Here is a 25665-nt window from a genome sequence, read left to right on the forward strand (position 1 = left end):
TGAAATTGAGAACAATAAAAATTTCCCAAAGTGATATGAACCATCAGAGTCATCAAAAGAGGCCAAGTTTCAATGTCTACAGTAGCAGGGCATTCTGTTCTTAGCACAAAATAGCAAGTCAGGCATAATGGGGAAGCTATTAATGTTGGTTAGTAGAATGAAACAGGCAAAAGAACAGCCAGTTCTTACTTTTTGCAAAACAATGTGCACCAATCTCAACCTCAGATCACTGCTGTGAGTATCTCCTGGAACTCTCAGCCAATCAAGGCATCAACCAACAAACCAACCAACCAGTCTCTTTAATATGTATCGGGAAACGAGCAGTGTTAAGCATGTTCACATAGCTTGTCTATTTTATTCCTCCAACAACCTAATAATAATAATAATGGTGTTAACTAATAACCAATAATGTGTAACAATATTATTATTATGTTTGTATTTTTCCAGAAGGAATGGAGCCTCAGAAAGTCGAGTGACATGCCCCAGTTCGTATCTACTGATACATCTACTGATAGTGAGAGAGCTAGCTGACCAGAATTTTTCCCAGTAAATGAATTCCAAATCCAGATCCCTTTTCTAAATGATACGCCACCACTGCTGTCCTCCAAAGCAAGGTGTTAGGAATGCCTATTGCCCCTTATTAAACATGTAGGGATGATCACACAGCCTTTATCTTATTAGACACATGAATCTCACATCTCAGTGACTGAGATTAAGCACTACTTGATTATTAAAACGTCAACTGTCCTTGTGGGTGGACACATACTGAGTTGTAGACCCTCAACACATTGCCTTTATAAGGCACAGTGCACTGTCAGAATTCCAAGCGCTGTGAGACTCAAAGAGCCAACTTCAGAAAACCTCATCTGATGCTTCAAAACAAGGCCAAGCTAACTGTGTGCTGGAGTTCACAGCCAGCTTTCTGCATCCCTGCTCTGGTCCCCAGCAACTTGAGTCTGCCAAGCCAAATGCTTGTTCCTCCTCAAATTTTAGCAAAGGCATCCTTGGAGCTCCTCTCTGCCCTAGCTGAAAGCTCTTCCTATGTTCTATCACCGAGGGGAATCCCAGTCGCAATTAGCATTCTGCTCTGTGGATCGTTCCCTGCAGTTAGCCTTTGAGATCCTGGGATCCTTCAGGGATAGAACATTCCCAGGTGCAGCTCTAAAATCTCTAGATAGGGGCAGCAATATGATTGAGAAAGGGGGAGAGAGAGCTTAACTCTGTTCCCACAGCACTTCACAAAACAGAGACAGCCTTCATCACCCATTCTCAAGGGTGGGGAGGGCTGCAGGAGCTCTCACACCTCCATGGGACACCCCCTTGCAGACTTCACATCTGTCATATCCTGCTTTTTAACTGTCTACTTCCGGAAGCCAACTGCTAGTCATTTTAAAGAAGTGACGTCCAGTTCTATTGGTTTGCTTTTCATGACTGATTTACACCTTGTCGGAAGTTTATATCCCAGATAAATTTCAAAATTGCATTTCTTCATAATTGCCATTGTTTAATCCCCCTCCTCATAATTACTGAGAATTAGACCTAAAAATTATGTTTTAGCATTGCTTGTCTCTAGTTTCCTCTTGTTAGACTTTCTAGACCATAAAACATTTTTTTTCTTTTTTAACATCTGTATTGGAGTATAATTGCTTTACAATGGTGTATTAGTTTCTGCTTTATATCAAAGTGAATCAGCTATACATATACATATATCCCCATATCTCCTCCCTCTTGCGTCTCCCTCCCACCCTCCCTATCCCACCCCTCTAGGTGGTCACAAAGCACAGAGCTGATCTCCCTGTGCTATGCGACTGCTTCCCATTAGCTATCTATTTTACATTTGGTAGTGTATATATGTCCATGCCACTCTCTCACTTCGTCCCACCTTACCCTTCCCACTCCCCGTATCCTCAAGTTCATTCTCTATGTCTGCGTCTTTATGCCTGTCCTGCTCCTAGGTTCTTCAGAACCAGTTTTTTTTTTTTTTTTTAGATTCCATATATATGTGTTAGCATACGGTATTTGTTTTTCTCTTTCTGACTTACTTCACTTTGTATGACAGACTCTAGGTCCATCCACCTCACTACAAATAACTCAATTTCGTTTCTTTTTATGGCTGAGTAATATTCCATTGTATATATGTGCCACATCTTCTTCATCCATTCATCTGTTGATGGACACTTAGGTTGCTTCCATGTCCTGGTTATTGTAAATAGAGCTGCAATGAACTTTGTGGTACATGACTCTTTTTGAATTATGGTTTTCTCAGGGTATATGCCCGGTAGTGGGATTGCTGGGTCGTATGGTAGTTCTATTTTTAGTTTTTTAAGGAACCTCCATACTGTTCTCCATAGTGGCTGTATCAATTTACATTCCCACCAACAGTGTAAAAGGGTTTCCTTTTCTCCACACCTTCTCCAGCATTTATTGTTTATAGATTTTTTGATGATGGCCATTCTGACTGGTGTGAGGTGATACCTCATTGTAGTTTTGATTTGCATTTCTCTAATAATTAGTGATGTTGAGCATCCTTTCATGTGTTTGTTGGCAATCTGTATATCTTCTTTGGAGAGATGTCTATTTAGGTCTTCTGCCCATTTTTAGATTGGGTTGTTTGAGTTTTTGATATTGAGCTGCATGAGATGCTTGTAAATTTTGGAGATTAATCCTTTGTCAGTTGCTTCATTTGCAAATATTTTCTCCCATTCTGAGGGTTGTCTTTTTGTCTTATTTATGTTTTCCTTTGCTGTGCAAAAGCTTTTAAGTTTCATTAGGTCCCATTTGTTTATTTTTGTTTTTATTTCCATTTCTGTAGGAGGTGTAGACCATAATACAACCTTTCATAGTCCTTTCTCCATCTAAAGTGTTCTTCCAAGAAAACTTTGAAAATTGAGATTAAAGCAGGACAACGAAATTCACCAAGTAACATGGACACAGAACTAGAATTCTGTTAAATAAAATCTTTATATTTCTTTTTTGTTGGTTTTCCCAAGAATTCCCCTAGTTCCTCAAAGACCCAGTTCTCCAGAGTCAGCTTTATCCAAACCAAAACCAAAAGCCATACTGAAGGGCAAGATCGATTACTCACTGGAAAACATAGAGTTAAACTTTGAGGCCGCTGAGAAGATGGTGATGGACACGTGGCAGCAGTCTTCTTTAGCAATATCTCACATGGTAAGCAGTGCTGGTTACTATGTTTCCTTTCAGTAATACCCATTCATTAAATTCCAAAGCTGGTAATATGCTATGAACAGAAAATTTACACAATGTTCACAATATAAATCTATACCTCCCAGAAGTTTTTTCTTTTTTTCTGAAAGAAATAAGAAGTGAAACAGTTCAGTCAGAAAATATATGAGGTCAAGAAAGGAGTGAACCAACATTTAGATTATTTTCTATGCTGGCCCAGGGTTCCAAGTGCAGGGCTCTACAGGAAATGTCAATGAGATGGGTTAAGTATAAGGCAATAGGGTGGAGTGGGACTGTGGCCAAGTGGAAGCAACAACCCCATCTAGAGAGGCACCTAGCCAACCTTGCCATTTAAGAATGGGGTCCAGTAGGGCCCGATTTTGCAGTTTTAAAGTCAGAAATTCAGCCTATCCTTTCTTTAAGTCTTCAGAACTAGTTCCTACCTTGATTCCCAACCAGTTGGTTGTCTGTTTCCTGAAGCCTGAGCCTTCTCTGATTGCATGCTCTTCTAATCCTTGTAGCATTTATTGTCTCTCCCACTTTTGACTCTTAGTATCTAGGTTATTGTTTGTGATTTTTACCTTATTAATGTTTTCCTGAATACTTAACTAGGTTCTAAAACTTTCTGCATCCACTACACCTAGCATGATGCCCACATCTAACACAGTACTGAGTCCTCAGTACATTCTTGAGATGCTGCTGCCGCTATGCTGGTGACACTGATGTTCATATAAATGATGATGGTCATGGCAAGGCGGATCACCGCAAAGCCTACAGCTACCAAGCACCAGAGAGTGGGAAACCGGATCTAGAAGTTCTTAAAAAAGTAGATGAATTATTATCCTTAATGTTAATTGAACATAAAGACAACTTACAAGTCTTATGAATCCCATTAAAATTACCTGGGGAAATGAGATTTTAAATATTAGATTATTAGAAAGAGAGTATCATACAGCACAAAGAGCACTGGCTACACTTCTTGTTTAAGCCGTGTGATTTTAGGAAAATCACTTAACCTCTCTGAGTCTTCGATTCTTTATCTGTAACATGGGAGACATTCTACCTTATCTTTCCTTTCTTGAATGGTTGAAAAGATCCAATGAAATAATGTATATGAACGTTTTTTAGACATTAAAGATAATAGATTATTATATTAAGAAATTTATTCAAAACTGTACCACTTTGCTTGTGAACCTTTGAAAACCACATAGAAAGCATAGGAGGAAGGATTGTTTAGTAATTAATATTCCTAATACTTACATTTGAATCCTGCTTTTATATTTCTAATAGACTTTTATGACTTTGATATTACATGTCTTTAAGTGAACTTTGAATTTCAGATGAGACAGGCCTGATTCAGTAAACTGCTGCAGGGAGAACAGGACCAGCCGAGATCAGGGCAATGGGAATGAGAGCACTTTAACACGGGCTTTTCGCTACACAGCGGTTTTACCAAGAGCTATTCATTTAGTACGTTATGTTAATTTTTAGTAAAACTTTCTTGTAATTAGCAGGTGTGCAATGATTTCAAAGAAATAAGTCATGTTTAACACCCACAGCGTCAAAGCATTATTTCTAGAGTTTCTTCAGCCTTACAAGCTAGATTGCTGGATGTACTGTGAATTATGTTAATTTTTGAAAGAGACCCAGAGGTGTTCGAGGGAAGTGGACCAGAAAAATGCGGATGATGATAATTATCATCATCATCATCATCATCACAAGGTTGTTTACAGAGGAGAAAAATCCAATTTTAAAGGAAATTGCTAACTCACCGTGGTTTGCAAGAACACATTCAAAACTGAATTGCTTGCAATTTAGGGGAGAATGTTAACAAGTCTGCTTTCAGCTTTACCAAGAATTTGAAAGTACAGTATATATCATGAAATCCATTTTTATCAAAAGAACATCTGATTAAAAAAACACATACACACCCGCAAAAAAACTGCCTTGCTCTCTGTAACATTTCTGCATCCCTCCAAGGTTCTGCTAATACAGAAGAAGCTGTGGGTATATTCTGTAGCATATGATTATTTTAAAAGAAATTCCATCAATCGATAAGCATTTCCTGGGCATCTTCTATGAGCATAGCACAGATGCTAAAAGCTATGGAGAAAACCAAGAAACAGGGCTGGCTCAGCCCTCCGGAGCGCTCATTTCATTTGGAGATTGGGGACAAGATTTAACACTCATAGAACAGTTGGGGGCAGTGATATGCTGAGCCGTGGGTATGAAGCGTGGTGGGAATCTGGAGAGGACAGGAATTGGCTGGTCTATCGCACCCGCAGGACCGCAAGCTTCTTTGAGAGTAGAGATTAGATTGTGCCTTCTTCATCTTTCTATTCACCTCTATGCAACTTCCTGTTTCTCCTCTGGGCCCCTCACCCAATTCTCCTCAGAAATAACATCAGGCTTGGACACAGAAAGCACTGTAATAAATAAATAAACTCCCATGGACCCCCATTTCCTCAACAGCTGCCTTATTGAGATTTTTAAATTTTCAGCCATATGTTGCTACTGCCCCCATGGTGTGTGTGGGTTTTCTTTCTTCATTTTGGGAGTCTCGTCTCAGCTCTCATTTCTCAGATTTACAGCCGTAAACGCCCTTCACCTCACCAGGGGCAGATGAACTTATTTTAGCAGGTCCAGTCTTTCTCTTTTTTATTTTTTTAATTTTGATTTTATATTGGAGCATGGTTCATTAACAATGCTGTGTTCGTTTCAGGTGTACAGCAAAGTGATTCAGTTATACATATACATGTATTTATTCTTTTTCAAATTCAATCCCACTCCTGGGCATATATCCGGAGAAAAACATGGTTCAAAAGGTCCAGTCTTTCTAACTGCAGGCACAGCCCCAGCTGTACAAGCCCCAAGACAAGGTTTTCCTGCTGCCTGCAGAGCAGAGCCAGCCTCATAGGCGAGATGGAGGGATCCCAGCCGCACTTCACACACCTCCCTCTCTGCCCGCCCTTCATCAGCTATTGTATTGTGACCACACAACTAATCTCTCATACCAGGAAATCTATGAGAGTGAAAGAAGGAGGGTGCTGATATGGAGAGAAGCCGAAATTTCCCCCAAGTAGAGGAAGTTAAGAAGCAGCGATGCAGTTAGCCTGTGGGACAGGTCATCCTCATGAACACTGCACCTTGGTGAGGTGATGTCTAGTGTTAGAATGGAATGCAAGCCCAGGATTCAAGTGTCCATGAGCCCAATTAATACAGGGCATGTGCCCCCAAAACTTGGTTGGAGGACATGAAAAATTCTCACCAATTTTATGTATGAAGCACAGACACACATAAAATACATAGGCAGATACCCTTCTGCAGTATTAAAATTTCAGGAAGGGGAATGTGGTTAGGAGAAACTGACTTAAAAACAATCAATAATGAAAAAAAACCTGAGAAACAGTGATATAGAGGAATGCCCCAGGTTGAAGACCAAGAAATAACAGGAACTTGGAAGAATAGTGGGTGTTAAATCCATAGGGTCTGAGATATTGAAAAGAAAAAAATGTTTGCGTAACTAAAGACGAATGGCAGGCAGGGCTTGAGAAAGTGAGCGGCCTCCACACAGGTGGCCTCAGGGAAGCTACATCTTGGGACAGGGACAGGTTTCCATTTAAGTAGAATCTTTTAAATATTCTGTAAAGATTGAGTACATGGCATGTTTGCTGTAGAATGAGGTTTCAATGGAATTGGGTGATGGCTAAATCCAAATGGCTATCGTCTTTCATAAATGTTGTATTAACTGAAATGTTGCTCTTATACAACCAGGTGGCTGCTGAAATTCATCAGAGGCTCATGGAAGAAGAAAAAGAAAACCAGTCAGCAGATGCAAAAGAAAAACCTCCTCAGGTAGCTGCAAATAAAAAAGTGAAAAAGGAGCCGCCCAAGAAAAAAAAAGAGGACAAAAAAGGAAAAGGTATTCACGGCTTTAGCATCCAGAACCCTGGATGCTTAACCTCTCCTTGTTGGAGAACAAGCACTTAACCAGGCACAGGAGCCTCTGAGCTACTAGAATGCTGTTCATTAGGTTTTACTTCGAGACCCAGTCTTCTGTGAGCCGGAGTGTTAGCTGGCAAACATTCTCCATGCCAGCATTTCTCCGAATAGCCAAGTGTATCCAGGGTGAAATAAATCTCAAAGACAGTTTTGAACATGTGAAAAGAACTGCAAGATGACACTATGTAATCTGAAAAGTGTGTGCAAGAGGGCTGACACTGGCTGCCTTAGTCAAGAAAGGGTTAAAAGCTAATTCTGAGTATGTAAGTTTCAGGTCTAATTCAGGTTTCAGGTTTCATTCAAGCCTATCCTTCTGCCCTGGAGGCCTCCTACCTAAAACTCAGCCTCAGAGGCAGGATGAAATGAAAAGAGGAAAGGGTGGGCTCTACCACAAACATTACCCTCCCCTCTGAATGTTTCCACTTGTACATTTTTGCAGTGACTTGAGGCAAGAGAGGAAGAGAGGGAAGCACATGAGCAAAAGTCCTTCCACTGATCAGTTGCTCCTGATGTGTTTGTTAGGCACCCCGCCATGCAGAACATGCTGAGGATGGGTACTAAGGACACAGTGGTAAACTTAAAAAAACAAATGTGGTCCCTGCCCTGATAGGACTGTAGTCTAATGGCAGAGACAGACATGTGACCGATCATTGTTCTTTATGGGGGAGGTAGAGGTCCCTGGAGAGTGCGGTTATCTCACTCCATCTGAGCGGTAGAAAATGCTTTCCAGATGGAGTCCATCCAAGCAGCTAGAGTAGGAGTTAAGACAAAGCCCTCAGGATGGGGGTTGGGGGAGGTGGTAGCCCCTGAAGCCAAGGAAAGGGTAGCCCCACAGTAAAGAACAGGCGACCTTGGTCCATTTCAGATGGTGAACATAATGGAAATAAGCAACATTTGAAGGAAATGCTTCCATTTACTTTAATGGAATAATTGGTTGGGTCCAATCTCTTAATTTTACAGATGTTAAAACAGAAACCCAGAGAGATTAAGGGCTCTTTCATCTGTAATTTATACTTACCTTCACTATTGAAATTAACACATCTTATTACAATTTCTTTGTTTACATTTGTCTTCTTCCCAAAATTTTAACCCCTTGAGATCAGACCCTCAAGAAAGATTTATTGAACTAAGTAGAATAGTACAAGCTGGGCCTGCAGCTAGAATCTCACTGCCATTTCTTATGGGCAAATTCTCAAACACTGACAAATTCTTTTTTTTTTTTTTAATTTATTTTATTTTTGGCTGCGTTGGGTCTTTTGTTGCTGCACACGGGCTTTTCTCTAGTTGTGGTGAGCAGGGGCTACTCTTCCTTGCGGTGCACGGGATTCTCATTGCAGTGGCTTCTCTTGTAGCAGAGCAGGGGCTCTAGGCACTCGGGCTTCGGTAGTTGTGGCTCGTGGGCTCTAGAGCACAGGCTCAGTAGTTGTGGCGCACGGACTTCGTTGCTCCGCGGCACGTGGCATCTTCCCAGACCAGGGCTCGAACTCATGTCCCCTGCATTGGCAGGCAGATTCTTAACCACTGCGCCACCAGGGAAACCCAAACACTGACAAATTCTTATTTTCTAATTCTCGTGTGTAATCATTGAAGTACTTGTATTTAAGCACTAGTTAAAAGACAATGAAGTAGATTACGAATTCTTGACCATCAGCTACATTTCCACCGTATTTGTTTGAGGTTATTCTCTGATCTTCTCTTGATGAGGACCTGGGAAACACTTGGCCAATACAAGTATCCCTTGTGAAGTGGTACTTCTCCAGGTGGCCAACGCTATGTTGGGGTTTGCTAATTTCTGTCCCCAAACACTAAGTTGCATCCTCTTTGGTGTCTGTAACCCGGTCTGCACGAGCCACACACCTCATTTTTCCATGATGCTAGACGAATGGGGTATTATTATATGTGTCCAGACAGACACCACATGGAGAATTCTCAAGGAAAGATTATCAATATTTCATCACTCACACTGTCTGGACCGGGGTGTCTCCTTTCCAAATCACCAGAAGTGTATAGCCCTACACACTCCACTTTGTACTCATTTTATCCAAGTCCCTTCGTGTACACTTGTATGTTGGCAGGTAACTCAGCACGTTTCATTGCCCTTTCAGGTAAATCCCCACCTATGGCAGAAACCGCTCCTGTAATAGTAACAGCAGAGGAGGCTGAAGAAATGGAAATAAAAAACAAACTGAGGCTCAGAATAAAGGAAGAGCATCTTGCTGCCCTGCAGTTTGAAGGTAGCAATCGGAAAGAACTAAGACGATATTTTTAAGTAGAAAACAGACCAGTAGGCAAACAGCCCCTGGCTGGCTTTTGTCTATGAGGACACAAAGCAAACTAACTGAAAAGTACAACATTCAGTTGGCTGTTTTCATGTGAACGTATGAAGACTAGATCTGACTGTCGTATGATTGTCTGCTGGGATCTCAAAAAGGGAATTTGGGAAGAGGTTAGGAGAGCACCAGAAGTAATTAAAATCTCAAAGAAAAGAAACAAAAGCAGTATTTTAGACTTGGTGTGATTTTACAGGCTGAAAGAAAGCTTGGGGCTACCTAAAGAGGTTCTTCTATTAGGCCTCTCATTAGGAAAGTAAACCCTGACTAAAGGCTAACAGGTCCTGAAAGTGAGTTCTTGGGAACAGGGACCACAGAAGAGCCTGTCATGGATCAATAATGTTCAAGGGCCTCGTTCTCTAAAGAGAGCAACAATTTTACAAGACATAGTCTCCTTCTGGCTCTTCCAGTTGTCTTATAATAAATTCAAAATGGAATTTGAAAAGATCAAGAAATTGAGCCAAAGTATCCTAATTGGAAAGAAACCATGGTCAATATACTAGATGTCAAAACCATAAAAATGCAGCATTGGGTAAGCTGGGACCCATTAACTACTCAATGACAATTGACTACTAAAGATGCTTTCCACCCCTTGCTTCTCTCCTTTTCTCCCTTTCTCCATCCTCCTACCACCTGCTTTCATAATTCCAAGAGTAAAATCTGAAGGATGTTGAGCACAAGAAGTCAGGACACATGCTTGTCCCGTTGCCCGTCCCCACGTCTGCTTTCAGTAGCTAAGTATGCTTCATCCTTCAGTTCATTCCATACGTGGTCCCTAGTGTAGCTAAATTCACTCATTTATACAGTAAAGGTTTACTGAGTTTCTACTATGTGCCAGGTCCTGTAGTAGTTGAAAGAAATATACACATATACATATACAAACACAAAACAACAAACAAAAATAAAACCCCATCTAGAGGAAGAGAAATGCAAACAATCACTTATAATATGTTGTGATATTGGGGTTAGACGGACAGGACAAAGGAAGCATGGCGGGAGTCAAGAAAGACTTCCGAGCAGATGAATTCATGCTTGAGCAGAACTGGAAGAATGTGGGAAATGTGCACAGGGGATGGGGGGAGGCGGGGGGGCAGGGATTGGGGAGGAAAGCTAGGTGACTGGTGGGGAGTAGCTGCGGAGTCTGAGGCACATTCTGGGAAGGAGTGATCAGGGAGGTGGAGGGTCACATAGGCCCTGCCCAGAAAGTTACATTTCCCTTATGGCGACTGGGAGCTAGTGAAGAATTCTGAGCAGAAAGCACCTGTGAGCACGTGTGCAGGTGAGCTGGAGCGGGTGGTAGTAGATTTGGGTTTGAGGTGGGGAAAGGAACTTGGAGAAAGCAGGACAGAGGCGGTTGCTGTAGCTGAGGCAAGACATAAAGCAGTGCCCAAACGCGGTGATAGAAAAAGCAAGGAAGAAAGATTGGACAGATATTTTAGAGGAAAATCCACAGACCTCACTGTGTGCCCAGAACATCAATGGGCGCTGGGACCATGGGCTTCACACTCCTGTCACCTGTGCTGAGAAGGATGATGGCGTCGGCTTCCCAAGGTTCTGAGACAGAAGATCCAGGGACTTAGTACCCTCCCCCTTTTTGAAATTCAGAAATTATCTATTTGTGTTTTCCCATTCCAATTTATCAAAGGGTATATTGCAATAAAGTGCAATTACGTGTAAAGCTGAATTATAGTTTTGGTTTAAATAATCTGTCAAACGACTCTAACCACGCATTGTTTTGTTTCTGAGATGGATAGGGTATTAGTTATCCATACTGGTATATCAAGTGTATGCCTAAAGTTTCACAGACTAAAGCGTAATTGGTTTAAAATTGAATTTGGCTAATCAGAAAATGCATGACATATAAAACATGTAAAAAATGTTTGTTTCTCTTTTTAAATAGAGATAGCTGCACAGTTCAGACTTGAACTGATCAAGGTAAAAGCATTGGCTTTCCTGGAAGAGTTAGTAACAAAGGCAGTTGATGTATATAAACTCATGGAAAAGTGGCTCGGTGAGAGGTACTTGAAAGAAATGGCCAGGTAAAGTACTGTGTGACTTTTTAAAATATTTTAAAATATTTACTTTGTTAATTCCTGAAGACCAAAATTGACAAAGATTTTTAAGGTGTTTACAAACTTGAATTATATTTACAAATAGAAATTTTGACCTTTTAGGAAGCCACATATGCATTTGTGTTGCCTCTTTTTAACATTAGTAAGTCATGTATCAAAGGGCGCTATTGCACATTATTTATAAATTTGGTTTTCACACTGCTCAGTGAGGACCTTAGTTTACAAGGTAAAACTATAAGCAATTTTAAAATATTTTTTAGAAGTAGTATAATGTTTCATATCTTTCTAATGCCAGACTTCTTATTAGTCAGGGCCAATGAGTGGGAGATGAAGTCATTCACAGGAATGTTTTACTCGTTAGGCCGATTCCCTTGTGACAGCCAGTTCTACTTTTCTATTGGGTTCCAAAGGCTTTCCAGATCCTCATTGCTAGTGAGGGACAGCAGGTCTCATCCTCTTAATTCTCCCCTGAAAGGCATAAAGAGGCAGCTCAGCAGGGCGGAAACAGCCCTCAACGGAGAGTCAGGAAACCTGATGGTCCAGGAGATGGGGAATCTCTCCTTGTCCACATATTACAGCATTCCTAACCACTTCGGGCCCCACAGGCCTCATCTGTAAAAGAAAACACTCCAACCAGGCTATTTTAAAGGTTTCTACTAGATCTAGATTCTGTGATACACTACAGTTTGCAATAAACATTTACTGAAAATTTGAAAGTTGTGGCATACATAGTATACAAATGGCAAGTATTCTCAGAAGCAACATCGGCCAGCTAGAAGACAGTTGTTAGGGTTTGTTTTCTCCAGTCCTTGTCTCAAAATGAAAGTTCTGTTGTAAAATCCTCAGCCTAGTTGTTTGTATCTGTTGCTCTATAGTAAAACACACACACACACACACACACACACACACACACACACACACACCTTGGCCTGGTAACCTCACTGCAGTAGTGCTTAAAATAATTTGTCAGTTACTCATCAGCATTGTGAAGCAGTGATGTTCAGTTCTGTTCTCTGCCTGCTGCCTACAAATGAAAGCATATCTTCTTCATTCTTAGGGCTCATAGCACCCATCCTTGTGGTCACATCAAGAGGCACATGGCCAAGTTTCTTTTTTTTAATCAGATGAACTCATATTTCTCAGATTTATTTTCTGCGTGTGTGTGAGGTCAGATATATACATCTGACCTCTGAATATGGCCACAAAAAATTAAAACCTAGGACTGTCCAGCTATGCTTTCTCTTTTGGTTCTTGCAAAAATTCTCCAGTGATAAGAAAAAAAAGAACAGTGAGACCTAGCAGATCCCTTTGAACTTCAAATCCCACTTTCCATTTTCATGGGATTTCCCTAGCCCCCCTCCCCGCCCGCCCTTTCTGAGAAGGTTACTCTTGGTAACCGTCCACTAGATGGCGCACTGATTTCGCTGTGCTGGCTCTGGCTGGGTGTCTACATTTGGAGTCCCTCCTCACTCAGGGCTACAAGCTCTGTAGCTCTCCAGTACCCTTTTCCTTTGCTTCCAGCACGTAAACACCATCAAACCAAAAGTACCTGGATAATACAGACTATATGGGCACTCACAAAACAGTATGCTGGAATTAAATTGCAGACTGTCTTTTGAAAGAAAGTGACTAATATTTTTTTTTAATTTTCAGTATACAAATATTTGGTGTTCCAGAGTTATATAAAAGCAGATTAAATGTGCATTTTTCTGCCATGTTCAATCTTTATTGCAAGATATAAATAAGATTCTTTCTGTAGTACAGTGATATTGTACTTATGTATAATATTTCTCTGGCCTTTAAAGTGACCTTTAATTAAGGCCATAACTATAATCCCCAGTACAGCCTAAATCTATGCCCCATGTGATTTCACATGAATTACCATAAGGTATGGAGTCGTGTGTTTTTGGCTCCATTGCAAAGATGAGGAAATCAGAGAGCTTGAGTCACTTCCCAAGGACCCATGGCTGGAGAGGGGTCTGCAGTGAGAGCTCAGCTTCCAGGGCTCTTCCCACTGCACTACAAGGCTCCGAACTACTGCTGCTTATACCACGTGATTTAGCTGGGAATTGTTATTCTCTGTGAAGATAACAAAGCAATTTCAATGGGTTATCTCGTCAGAATACACTTTGTCAAATGTGTCTTCGATAACATCAAACTCCTTGATATAAAGTTAGAGAAAAGCCACTTTTCTAGACAGCCATTATCAAATTTGACTCACTTTACATACAATTTGTCCCGATTCCAAATAAATGTGTTATTCTAACAGTCATATTTTACAGGCTTTTCTGTCATATAACCTTATTCTGGTTCATACTTAAAATGAATATATCTATTGACATAGTCGTTTATCTAGTAAAATATGTTCCAATACTAATAAAACCATTTTAGTGGAGTCACTTTTTCCTCAGATTTGTATAAAATGTGTAACTCTTAGCCCTGAATGAGCATGTATTTTATTTCTAATCTACATTTATTTATTTATACCCTGACTTTTTACAAATGGCTTTGAGGAGAAATTAGAATTTTTTAATCATGCGGATTGAATTTTCTAGCTTAGCCAAATTTTCTAATGTGTTAACTCTGTGTGTATATCTAATAAGCAAACACTATTAATCTGATAGAATTTTTAATGAGGATAACCCTATTCATTTTTCCACTTTCAGTGTGGAAAAATTAACTGAGGTAGCTCGCTATCACATTGAAACATCAACCAAAATTCAGAATGCACTTTATTTAGACCAAGAAGATTTCTGCATTAACGGCGATATAAAAGTCTTTCCAGACCTATCTCCTCCGATACGCCCTCCACCTGTAGAAAGGGAAGAAAATGGCACCCTGACCATCGAACAGCTTGGCAATCTTCGGGATCAGTTCTTAGAGATAGCACCCAAAGGTAGGAAAAGTAATTATTATGAAAAGAGCACAAAATAAGGTTAAGATTAACCAGGATGGCAATCCCCTGTCCACAAGTAAAACAGCCCTCTGGGATTGTGTGGCACTAAAACAAGCCCTTGATTCATTCTAATTTATCTCATATTTGCTTCATACAACATAGATCTGAATTAAACAGAGCAAGACAGTGGCTAATACATAGGCAGTGCGGTGATCCTCATCCCTGGTAATTCTCCTCTCCTGCCCTCCCTGCCCCTGGCTGGAAGGTGGGTAAATTTGAGTATTACTCCGTCTGGCAGTTGAGAGACCATCTTTGTACATACTTCTAGTTTAAGTTTTGTACTGGGATTCTGAGTTTGTGTTTCTGTCTCCCCCACTAGTCTGGGAAGGGAGACCAGGGACTAGAGAATTTCCATTTTATATTTGCCTTTTCCCTCAGTGTTTCATAGACCAAGAGCAGAACGTTTGTCAACACATATTTGCTTGATTGATTAATTAATTAATCTGTTCACATGTAAGTGTACATGTTATTTTCTGCACACAAATTCTTGATTTCCTTCACATTTTATTATTATGGCTCTGTAGCATCTACACAGGCTTTTTTTTTTTAATTTGGGATCTTTCTACTTATAGATATTCATCAATGAATTCCATCAGTTGATAGCACAAGTAATTCTGACAGAACATGTAGGATTATCATCTCCACGTTATAGGTCAGGATACTGAGTCACAAGCAGTTGAGAACTTGCCTATGGTCACATATCAATCAGGACTCTTCAGGTTCAAAGGTTTTGCCCCTTCTCACTAAACTAAGTTGTCTCTCATAAAGAGGTTTATCTTCTAACATCTCCTACTTACTGGAAAATCATCACTTTTCCCTAGAGAGTAGTCAACTGACATTTGTCTAGTATTAACACAATTTCACTTTCATAATGGTTATACTTCACTTATTTTTTTAAAGTTCAGTATTCCCAGAAAACCACATTAGATCTCATTAGTCAAAGGAGTATTACTTTACTTTAAGTCTGAAGACTTCCTTGCTAAGCCCAGTGGGTGAAACAGGTGTAACCATTTCCCTGGGTAGACCCCTACCCTAGCAAGTGTCACCTCATCTAATCAGCTTGAGTGGGCCTACACCTCCAAGATATAAAGGCACACACTACAACAGTGGATGAACACCAACTCAGGTTGGCAGCATTTAGGCAGGAAGCAGCTGGTCAAAAAAATATGGCCATCAGCCAGTACAGGAAAAAATCTCAGTTGTATAAACCCAGCTCATGAAATCCCTTCAGTCCTTCAGTCAGGTAGATTCCATCCTCTTTCCCTTTGTGTGGGCTTACAATGTCTTTTTATTACGTATTTCCTTCTTCAAAGTTGCTTTTGCTCTTCATTTTATCCATATTGTTTACATATAAAATAAGAAGAAGTATATGAAGTATAATTTGCTTTAATCCTAAACTAGCGTGACTAGAAGCTGGTCAAAATTTAAAGTTTTGGGGGGCATTTGAGTAGGTGGAAAATTATCAACCACTCATAATCCCTTTCAGAAAGGACCTTAGTATTCATGGCAATAATTGAAATACATTCTTGGATCCAACCTCAAAATCAGAGTTTGCATTTCAACTAAAAGTTTAAACATAAATTACAAATATCAGTTATAACTTGACATAACGTATGTCTTAGAAGATTAACTCTAGAAACCGTTGAGACTAAAAGATGTCAACTGATACATTTATCTATTTTCAGAGTTTGGTAGCATACAACAGCTTTCAAAGTATGGTAGGAAGAGGAAGGAAGGGAGAAGAAAGAAAGGGAGGTAAAGGAGAAGGGTGATAGTTATGTATATATATATATGTATATATATATATATATATTTTTAAAGTAGGTGTAAAAGGAAAACCACTTGCCCTAGGGACTTAGAGTGTAATTTGAAAAGGCAAGCAAAGAAGAAGAAAATATAAACTTCTATTTAGGTTCTCCTCTGGAACAGAATCTGAACTTGATAAAAGTGCTCAAGAATGCAAAGAAAAGGAGAATCAGTGTGCAATGAGGTTGGTCAGGAAAATTGTGTGGAAAAACACCTTGGAGGGAGGAATTGAAAGAAGTAAAGAGTGACTGGATGTCAAGGACACAGAGGGTATTTAAAGTTGGGGGAACAGTCACCAGAAAATGTGTAGGTTTGTGGCTTGAGTATGGATGTTTGAGGGAGGGTCAGGGGCCTCTCTGCTTCTCCCTCCCCAGTTGCATGAACTGCAGGAAAACAGATGCAGAGGTCAGTTCTGTCTGGGGAACAACCTCCAGCCACCCAAGCTAGAGAATTATCCAGATTTAAGAATAATTGTTGTAATTAACACAGAATTGACAAAGCTGTACAATACTGTGGGATTTGGGGATCTTGATGGTACAAAATGAGTTATGGTCTATAAGCAAAGAGTTTAAACCCTTTTCTTTGTTATTGGCTCAGTTATACTATTTGAAAATATATATATTGCGTATGGCACTTTTTAAATACATGTAAAATACTTAGCACAGTACCAGGGGATCTATCAATAGAAATAATATTCATTGTCATCATTTTTCTAATGTATAAAGGGAAGGCAAAGTAATAATAATTCCATTTTCTGGATCCCAGAGTCACAGAATTAGAGGTTCTCTGCTGACATCTTAGAAGTCAGGCAGCAAATGTTAATGTTACCCCTGCCTGAGGAAGTCCAATGATTACCACTCACTCCTTCTCCCAGTTCCCCTGGCCCCAAAAACATCCTCTGACTTGCGTCTTTCTTCTTCATTCTTGTTAAAGGATACACACCAATCCATCTTTTACATGAAGTGTTTGTCATATTCCTTCCAAGAATTAGAAAGCAATCTTTTATGATACATCATATCATATTTACCCTATAAATCTACAATTTCAAAAGACGATCTTAGTTGAAGTAATAACAGTTTTGAAAGTATAGAGCAACTGGCTACAAGTAGTACATTTCTAAATGTGGAATCCTATAGAACTTCCTGCTTGAACTTGAAAATTGCTGTTATTTCTAAGCCAAGAAATGTGAGCATTTTCTTACACTGTTTCACATATTTCAATTTAACCTATGATATTTAAGATGCAAACTTCAAGCTCACTAAAATATATTAAAGTATGGTGAATAGATGAATTTTTTTCTAGGAAACAACATACATATTTGCATATAACAATCATTATAATACTAAGCCCAAAGTAAGATTTTTTTTTTTAGCAAATCTACAAGGAGTATCAATGTGATTAAGTTATATTTTGTTCCCTCTAATTATGCTACATAAACAAAATTATTCAGGGAAATGGATAATCTTTCATTAAAACAAGTGACTGAATACATTCTTGTGAGTAACTAGTATCAAGATATTAATGGAGAAGATTGGTTCAAGATGGTAGAGCAGAAGGACATGCACTCACTCCACCTTGTGAGAACACCGGAATCACAACTAACTGCTGAACAATCATTGACAGGAAGACACTGGAACTCACCAAAAAAGATACCCCACATCCAAAGACAAAGGAGAAGCTGCAGTGAGATGGTAGGAGGGGCACAATCACAATAAACTCAAATCCCATAACTGCTGGGTGGGTGATTCACAAACTGGAGAACAATTATACCACAGAAGTCTACCCCTTGGAGTGAAGGTTCTGAGCCCCACGTCAGGCTTGCCAACCTGGGGGTCCGGCAGCAGGAGGAGGAATTCCCAGAGAATCAGGCTTTGAGAGGTAGCAGGATTTGACTGCAGGACTTCAACAGGGCTGGGGGAAACAGAGACTCCACTCTTGGAGGGCACACATAAAGTAATGTGCACATCAGGAACCAGGGGAAAGGAGCAGTGACCCCATAGGAGATGGAACCAGACCTACCTGCTAGTTTTGGTGGGTCTCCTGTGGAGGTGGAGGGTGGCTGTGGCTCACCGTGGGGACAAGGACACGGGCAGCAGAATATCTGGGAAGTACTCCTTGGCGTGAGCCCTCCTGGAGTCCACCATTAGCCCCACCAAATATCCTGTAGCCTCCAGTGCTGGGTTGCCTCAGGCCAAACAACCAACAAGGAGGGAACTCAGCCCCACCCATCAGCAGACAAGCGGATTAAAGTTTTACTGAGCTCTGCCCACCAGAGCAACACCCAGCTCTACCCACCACCAGTCCCTCCCATCAGGAAGCATGCACAAGCCTCTTAGATAGCCTCATCCACCAGAGGGCAGACAGCAGAAGGAAGAAGAACTACAGTCCTGCAGCCTGTGGAACAAAAAACACAGGCACAGAAAGATAGACAAAATGAAAAGGCAGAAAACTATGTACCAGATGAAGGAATAAGATAAAACCCAAGAAAAACAACTAAATGAAGTGGAGATAGGCAACCTTCCAGAAAAAGAATTCAGAATAATGATAGTGAAGATGATCCAGGACCTTGGAAAAAGAATGGAGGCAAAGATTGAGAAGATGCAAGAAATGTTGAACAAAGACCTAGACCTAGAATTAAAGAATAAACACCTAGAAGAATTAAAGAACAAACAAACAAAGATAAACAATACAATAACTGAAATGAAAAATACACTAGAAGGACTCAATAGTAGAATAACTGAAGCAGAAGAATACATAAGTGACCTGGAAGACAGAATTGAGGAATTCATAGCTGTGGAAGAGAATAAAGAAAAAAGAATGAAAAGAAATGGAGACAGCCTAAGAGACTTCTGGGACAGTATTAAACGCACCAACATTCACATTATAGGGGTCCCAGAAGGAGAAGCGAGAGAGAAAGGACCTGAGGAAATATTTGAAGAGAGTATAGTTGAAAACTTCCCTAACATGGGAAAAGAAATAGCCACCAAAGTCCAGGAAGCGCAGAGAGTCCCAGGCAGGACAAACCCAAAGAGAAACATGCCAAGACACATAGTAATCAAATTGACAAAAATTAAAGACAAAGAAAAATTATTAAAAGCAACAAGGGAAAAACAACAAATAACATACAAGGGAACTCCCATAAGATTAACAGCTGATTTCTCAGCAGAAACTCTACAAGCCAGAAGGGAGTGGCATGATATATTTAAAGTGATGAAAGGAAAGAACCTACAACCAAGATTACTCTACTCAGCAAGGATCTCATTCAGACTCGATGGAGAAATCAAAAGCTTTACAGGCAAGCAAAAACTAAGAGAATTCAGCACCACCAAACCAGCTCTACAACAAACACTAAGGAACTTCTCTACGTGGGAAACACAAGAGAAGAAAGGGACGTACAAAAACAAACCCAAAACAATTAAGAAAATGGTCATAGGAACATACATATCGATAATTACCTTACATGTGAATGGATTAAATGCTCCAACTAAAAGACACAGGCTCTCTGAATGGATACAAAGACAAGAACCATATATACGCTGTCTCCAAGAGACCCACTTCAGACCTAGGGACACATACAGACTGAAAGTGAGGGAATGGAATATTCCATGCAAATGAAAATCGAAAGAAAGCTGGAGTAGCAATACTCATATCAGATTAAATAGACTTTAAAATAAAGAACATTACAAGAGACAAGGAAGGACACTACATAATGATCAAGGGATCAATCCAAGAAGAAGATATAACAATTATAAATATATATGCACCCAACATAGGAACACCTCAATACATAAGGCAAATGCCAACAGCTATAAAAGAGGAAATCGACAGTAAGGCAATAATAGTGGGAGACTTTAACATCTCACTTATACCAATGGACAGATCATCCAGACAGAAAATTAAAAAGGAAACAAAAGCTTTAAATGACACAGTAGACCAGATAGATTTAATTGATATTTATAGGACATTCCGTCCAAAAACAAGAGATTACACTTTCTTCTCAAGTGCACATGGAACATTCTCAAGGATAGATCACATCTTGGGTCATAAATCAAGCCTCAGTAAATTTAAGAAAATTAAAATCATATCAAGCATATTTTCCGACCACAACACTATGAGATTAGAAATAAATTACAGGGAAAAAAATGTAAAAAACACAAACACATGGAGGGTAAACAATACACTACTAAATAACCAAGAGATCACTGAAGAAATCAAAGAGGAAATCAAAAAATATCTGCAGACAAATGACAACGAAAACACGATGATCCAAAACCTATGGGATGCAGCAAAAGCAGTTCTAAGAGGGAAGTTTATAGCAATACAATCCTACCTCAAGAAACAAAAAAAATCTCAAATAATCTAATCTTAGACCTAAAGGAACTAGAGAAAGAAGAACAAACAAAACCCAAAGTTAGTAGAAGGAAAGAAATCATAAAGATCAGAACAGAAATAAATAAAATAGAAACAAAGAAAACAATAGCAAAGATCAATACAACTAAAGGCTTGTTCTTTGAGAAGATAAACAAAATTGATAAACCATTAACCAGACTCATCAAGAAAAAGAGGGAGAGGACTCAAATCAATAAAATTAGAAATGAAAAAGAAGTTACAACGGACACTGCAGAAATGCAAAACATCCTAAGAGACTACTACAAGCAACTCTATGCCAATAAAATGACAACCTGAAAGAAATGAACAAATTCTTAGAAAGGTATAACCTTCCAAGACTGAACCAGGAAGAAACAGAAAATATGAACAGACCAATCACAAGTAATGAAATTGAAATGCTGATTAAAAATCTTCCAACAAACAAAAGTCCAGGACCAGATGGCTTCAGAGGTGAATTCTATCAAACATTTAGAAAAGAGCTAACACCCGTCCTTCTCAAACTCTTCCAAAAAATTGCAGAGGAAGGAATACTCCCAAACTCATTCTACAAGGCCACCATCACCCTGATACCAAAACCAGACAAAGATACTACATAAAAAGAAAATTACAGACCAATATCACTGATGAACATAGATGCAAAAATCCTCAACAAAATACTAGCAAACAGAATCCAACAGCGCATTAAAAGGATCATACACAACGATCAAGTGGGATTTATCCCAGGGATGCAAGGATTCTTCAATATACGCAAATCAATCAATGTGATACACCATATTAACAAATTGAAGAATAAAAACCATATGATCATCTCAATAGATGCAGAAAAAGCTTTTGACAAAATTCGACACCCATTTATGACAAAAATTCTCCAGAAAGTGGGCATAGAGGGAACCTACTTCATAATAAATGTCATATATGACAAACCCAGAGCAAACATCATTCTCAATGGTGAAAAACTAAAAGCATTTCCTCTAAGATCAGGAACAAGACAAGGATGACCACTCTCGCCACTCTTATTCAACATAGTTTTGGAAGTCCTAGCCATGGCAATCAGAGAAGAAAAAGAAATAAAAGGAATACAAATTGGAAAAGAAGAAGTAAAACCATCACTGTTTGCAGATGACATGATACTATACATAGAGAATCCTAAAGATGCCACCAGAAAACTAATAGAGCTAATCAATCAATTTGGTAAAATTGCAGGATACAAAATTAATGCACAGAAATCACTTGCATTCCTATACACTAACAATGAAAGATCAGAAAGAGAAATTAAGGAAACAATGCCATTCACCATTGCAACCAAAAAAATAAAATACCTAGGAATAAACCTATCTAAGGAGGTAGAAGACCTGTACTCAGAAAACTATAAGACACTGATGAAAGAAATCAAAGATGACTCAAACAGAGGGAGAGATATACCATGTTCTTGGATGGGAAGAATTAATATTGTGAAAATGACTATACTACCCGAAGCACTGTACAGATCAATGTAATCCCTATCAAGTTACCAATGGCATTTTTTACAGAACTAGAACGAAAAATCTTAAAATTTGTATGGAGACACAAAAGACCCCGAATAGCCAAAGCAATCTTGAGGGAAAAAAACAGAGCTGGAGGAATCAGACTCCCTGACTTCAAACTATACTACAAAGCTACAGTAATCAAGACAATATGGTACTGGCACAAAAACAGACATATAGATCAATGGAACAGGATAGAAAGCCCAGAGATAAACCCATGCACCTATGGTCAACTAATCTATGACAAAGGATGCAAGGATATACAATGGAGAAAAGATAGTCTCTTCAATAAGTGGTGCTGGGAATACTGGACAGCTACATGTAAAAGAATGTAATTAGAACACTCCCTAACACCACAGACAAAAATAAACTCAAAATGGATTAAAGACCTAAATGTAAGACTGGACACTATAAAACTCTTAGAGGAAAACATAGGAAGAACAATCTTTGACATAAATCACAGCAAGACCTTTTTTGACCTACCTCCTAGAGTAATGGAAATAAAAACAAAAATAAACAAATGGGACCTAATGAAACTTAAAAACTTTTACACAGCGAAGGAAACTATAACCAAGACAAAAAGAAAACCCTCAGAATGGGAGAAAATATTTTCAAACGAAGCAACTGACAAAGGATTAATCTCCAAAATATACAAGCAGCTCATGCAGCTCAATATCAAAAAACAAGCAACCCAATCAAAAAATGGGCAGAAGACCTAAATAGAGATCTCTCCAAAGAGGATATACAGATTGCCAACAAACACATGAAAGGATGCTCAACATCACTAATCATTAGAGAAATGCAAATCAAAACTACAATGAGGTATCACCTCACACCAGTCAGAATGGCCATCATCAAAAAATCTACAAACAATAAATGCTGGAGAGGGTGTGGAGAAAAGGGAACCCTCTTGCACTGTTGGTGGGAATGTAAATTGATACAGCCACTATGGAGAACAGTATGGAGATTCCTTAAAAAACTAAAAATAGAACTACCATACGACCAAGCAATCCCACTACTGAGCATATACCCTGAGAACACCATAATTCAAAAAGAGTCATGTAACACAATATTCATTGCAGCTCTATTTACAATAGCCAGGACATGGAAGCAACCTAAGTGTCCATCAACAGATGAATGGATAAAGAAGGTGTAGCACATATATACAATGGAATATTACTCAGCCATAAAAAAAACCGAAATTGAGTTATTTGTAGTGAGTTGGATGGACCTAGAGACTGTCATACAGAGTGAAGTAAGTCAGAAAGAGAAAAACAAATACCGTATGCTAACACATATATATGGAATCTAAAAAAAAAAAAAAAATGGTGGTGAAGAACCTAGGGGCAGGACAGGAATAAAGACACAGACGTAGAGAATGGACTTGAGGACACAGGGAGGGGGAAGGGTAAGCTGGGAAGAAGTGAGAGAGTGTCATGGACATATATGCACTACCAAATGTAAAATAGATAGCTAGTGGGAAGAAGCCGCATAGCACAGGGAGATCAGCTGGGTGCTCTGTGTCCACCTAGAGGGGTGGGATAGGGAGGGTGGGAGGGAGACACAAGAGAGAGGAGATATGGGGATATATGTATATGTATAGCTGATTCACTTTGTTATACAGCAGAAACTAACACACCATTGTAAAGCAGTTATACTCCAATAAAGATGTTAAAAAAAAAAACAGAAGTAAATAGCATCACACTAAAATAGAAAAAATAAAAGACACATGCACCCAATGTTCATTGCAGCACTATTTACAATAGCCAGGTCATGGAAGCAACCTAAATGCCCATCAACAGACGAATGGATAAAGAAGATATGGTACATATATACAATGGAATATTACTCAGCCATAAAAAGGAACGAAATTGAGTCATTTGTAGAGATGTGGATGGACCTAGAGACTGTCATACAGAGGGAAGTAAGGCAGAAAGAGAAAAACAAATATTGTATATTAATGCATACATGTGGAATCTATAAAAATGGTACAGATGAATCGTTTTGCAAGGCAGAAATATAGACACAGATGTAGAGAACAAACATATGGACACCAAGGGGGGAAAGCATGGTGGGGGGGTGGGGGGGGGATGAACTGGGAGATTGGGATTGACATATATACACTAATATGTATAAAATAGATAACTAATAACCTGCTCTTTAAAAAAAATAAAATAAAATTCAAAAAATTAAAGGTATTAATGGAAAGAAGTAAAGCTTAAGGAGTTTTCACTGAGTACTGGTTACCCATATGAAAATTAAGTCTTCATTAAGATAGTCCTTACCAAAAACAATGGAATATTAAAAATGCGTCATATACTGTCAAATATGGTATATAAGGAGTGCTTATATTCAGCACTCCTTTCTTTGTCAAATTCTGCCACTTGTCATGATTCTAAATCTTCTTTGGAAAAGGCAATAATTAGATATAAAATACCATTTGTTGATTGTCACACATATGCCATAAAAAAATGACCTTATATGTGGTAATCACACAAGATTATGCAAAATGTAATGAAACAACTTGTCATGTTTAGCATTTTTCTTGCCAGCCAACACAGATCTATACTTTAGAATTTTAGAAGCAGCTTAAGTAAAAGAGAGCCTGAATCACCAAGACATTCTTTCCACTGACTGCCCCAAGAATCATTCCCATGAGCATAGTCCCAGCTTAGAAGGGATTTAGTGAGTATTTTCAGAATTATGACAGTAGCCAATATTGGCATGGTGCTAGGCGCTATGTATCAGCCCCCATACTAGTATTTCCACGTTAATACACTTCTTGCCCATGGCTGGATGAGGAAGAAGACCCATCCATGAGTAAGAAGAGTCAGATAGCTGTTTTCAAATCCCCCTTTTGTCAAATGACTGTAGTATGACCTTGGGCAAGTTATTTAACCTCTTTTTGTCACACTTTCCTCATCTGGAAAATGGGGTATTTCATGGGACTGTTATGACCATTAAAGTAATTAATGTATGTAAAGTGTTGTAAAAGCGTCTGGTGCATTGAATGTGCAATTTAAGTGTGATATAAGCCATTATCACTTAATTATATAATTACAGTAATATTACATTATTATATAATATATAACATTATACAATATTGATACAAACTATGCTTATTATTATCCAAAATGTGAGCTCGGTATCCTGAAGGTGCACATACCCTAGTAGGTACCTCAGCATTATCCTAGGACAATTTCAGAAAAAACCCAAAATACCTGGTGGAATTGAACCATGAGGTATGCGGCTCCCTGGGGACTGTAGCATCCAAAACAAAAACACTCATTTTGTGTACTGCAGTAAGCTCTGGGTAGGTACATCTTGTCCCAAACATCAAGTGCCAGCACATCAGGAAGACAGTCTTTCTCCAAGGGAAGCAATTTGGAGTCTGTTGAAAC

At 39.1% G+C, this 25665-nt stretch overlaps 1 protein-coding gene across 1 annotated transcript in view; it reads left to right on the plus strand.

Moving 5' to 3' along the window:
• SPEF2 (sperm flagellar 2) overlaps positions 1-25665 on the plus strand; it is a 175147-nt gene that overhangs the window by 109614 nt on the left and 39868 nt on the right. Inside the window, 5 exon segments of the mRNA XM_057540876.1 lie at positions 2991-3171; positions 6961-7108; positions 9294-9422; positions 11419-11557; positions 14257-14486. Of these exon segments, the coding sequence (XP_057396859.1) occupies positions 2991-3171; positions 6961-7108; positions 9294-9422; positions 11419-11557; positions 14257-14486 (827 nt within the window).

Source organism: Balaenoptera acutorostrata, chromosome 2 (genome assembly GCF_949987535.1).
Source record: "Balaenoptera acutorostrata chromosome 2, mBalAcu1.1, whole genome shotgun sequence".
In the NCBI taxonomy this organism is placed as follows: Eukaryota; Metazoa; Chordata; class Mammalia; order Artiodactyla; family Balaenopteridae; genus Balaenoptera; species Balaenoptera acutorostrata.